The sequence below is a fragment of the Buceros rhinoceros genome, unplaced genomic scaffold (genome assembly GCF_000710305.1).
Source record: "Buceros rhinoceros silvestris isolate BGI_N320 unplaced genomic scaffold, ASM71030v1 scaffold8738, whole genome shotgun sequence".
Taxonomy (NCBI): domain Eukaryota; kingdom Metazoa; phylum Chordata; class Aves; order Bucerotiformes; family Bucerotidae; genus Buceros; species Buceros rhinoceros.
Window position 1 is genome coordinate 32823 of NW_010425079.1, and position 2041 is coordinate 34863.

Sequence of the window (2041 nt, forward strand, 5' to 3'; positions counted from 1 at the left end):
CCCCCCGGCTCCAGCGGGCCTCCGCTCTCCTCTCTCCCGCAGGTGGGGCTGCGGCGTGCGGGCTGCTGTACCTCTACACCCGCTTCAAGTACTTCCAGGGGTACGCCGCGGCTGCGCAGGGACGGTGAGTAGCCAGCCGGGGCTGCGGGCACCCCCGCCCAGTCCAGGGAGGCTGGGGGCAGGATGCAGCCCCTGGCGCAGGTTTCCTTCCCGCGGGTGGCACTGAAGGTAGATTTGCATCCCCTTCTCCTCTGCTCCTGCCACCATGCTCGTGGCCACCTCTTCCCTGGTCTCAAAGGAGGGTGGAGGACACCAACCTCTCGCCAGCAGGTTTCATGCCCCGGGTCAGCTGGCGGTGTCTGATGGCGTGTTCTGCCCTCACAGGTTGGGGCCACTGTACGCCAGTGCCCGGCTGCTCTGGCTGCTGGTGGGGCTGGCGGTGGCTGGGCTCCTGGCACACTTCCTGCTGTCCCGCTCCTCCGTGTGGATGGCAGCGCTGGCATGGCCCCTCCAGCTGCTCGGCGCCTGGTGAGAGGGACCACTCCTGGACCACCACTCAGGCTCTCCCTGACCCTCTGCTCATCCTTGGCACAGGGTACGGTCAGAGAGGGAGCACGTCTCCAGCTCTGCACGTACCTTCGAAGGGAGGCAGATGCTGGTGGTACCCTGTGTGTGAAGCTCCACTCCTCAGAGATAATTTCCCTCCTAGAAAGCAAACGCTGCCCAGCCTCTGCCCCTGCTGATGGCCCTCACTGCCAGGGTCTGTAGCACTGTGCTCTGAAACCTCTTAAAGCCTTTGCCTCGGCCTTGCAGAGCGCAGAGCAACCCGTACAGTGTTGTCACTCCTCCTCACAGCTGTATGGTCTATGCTGAAGGATCACACCATGGATACAGAAAAAATAAATTCTTGCTCTCAGGAGAAATCGCCTGTGATTGTCAAAGGTGCTTGGAACCAGGTGTGAGAGCATCTGAGGGTTAGGGGAGGGGGTTGTGTGGGAAAAGCTGCTGTGATTAACTTGGAAGGATGGGTCAGCTTGTCTAAAACCACATCCAATTTGGGGGAAAAGCCTGACTCTAGTCTGAATGCTAAAGTCTCTGTTTGGCATTGACACGAATGAACTTGACTTGGCCCTGACCTCACTTACCACCGACACACCAGCGGGACTTGGCCCTCGCTCTGGATTTCAGCCTCCACGGCAAACTCAGGGCTTTCAGGTAACTACAGCCGACACCGAGCGAGCAGCTCCTCGCAAAGTGGTACGTGGGTATAAAAAAATAAAACCAAAGTATTCTCTAAGGAAGACCATTGCTCCCCAACTGCACCCTCAGGTGCACCGGTGCCCAAGCGCCCTCCTTGCTCCCTGCTGAGGAACGACCTGAACAGCTTTTTGGTTTTTTAACACCCGGTGAAGGTTCCTGTGATGCTGGAGCAAAAACCACCCACTCTGCCCCTGGGCTGCTCTAAGTGCTTTCTCCAGCGCAAGCGATGCCTTGGCAGTGTGGGGCAGTGGTGAGTGCTGAGGAATGATTCGTTCTTGGTGTAGGGGCTACAGCTGGTCGCTGGCCCCCAGTGACACCCACCCGTCCTGGGGAGGGGAAGAGGAGGACAGAGGCAGAGCAAGAACCTCCCTGCAGCAAGTGACTCTCACTGGCACACCGAAGGTTTAAATTCAGCTTTTATTACAGTGCACATTATTTTATATATTTATATAGAGAGATGTACTTGAAAAATCAAATGTATCCAATAATAAAAAATACAGCACATTAAAGTAGTATAATGCATTCCAGTGTATAGCTGAAGAGACGTTGGGATTTACACTAATCCCTACTATTTTTCAACTGGGCTACTTCTGGTTTGGTTTTTCCTCCCAAAAAATTCACACCAATCAATAACTGAAATAGTTATTTAAAAAGACAGTTTCTGCACTCAATCTCAAGGCATGAAGACACTGGAGACTTCACCGTGAGTTAAGGGGCTGTGTTCAATGCTGGCAGGCACAGTGTGGCGTATTTTATTTTTGTTTTGGTTTCACTGCAACAC

The 2041-nt window shown here is 54.6% G+C and overlaps 1 protein-coding gene across 1 annotated transcript in view; it reads left to right on the forward strand.

Annotated features, from left to right (window-relative positions):
• Positions 1–532, forward strand: part of LTC4S (leukotriene C4 synthase) — a 6888-nt gene extending 6356 nt beyond the window's left edge. The window contains exons 4-5 of the mRNA XM_010141008.1: positions 43–124; positions 385–532. Of these exons, the coding sequence (XP_010139310.1) occupies positions 43–124; positions 385–532 (230 nt within the window). The remainder of the gene's footprint in view (positions 1–42; positions 125–384) is intronic.
• The last annotated feature ends 1509 nt before the right edge of the window (positions 533–2041 follow it).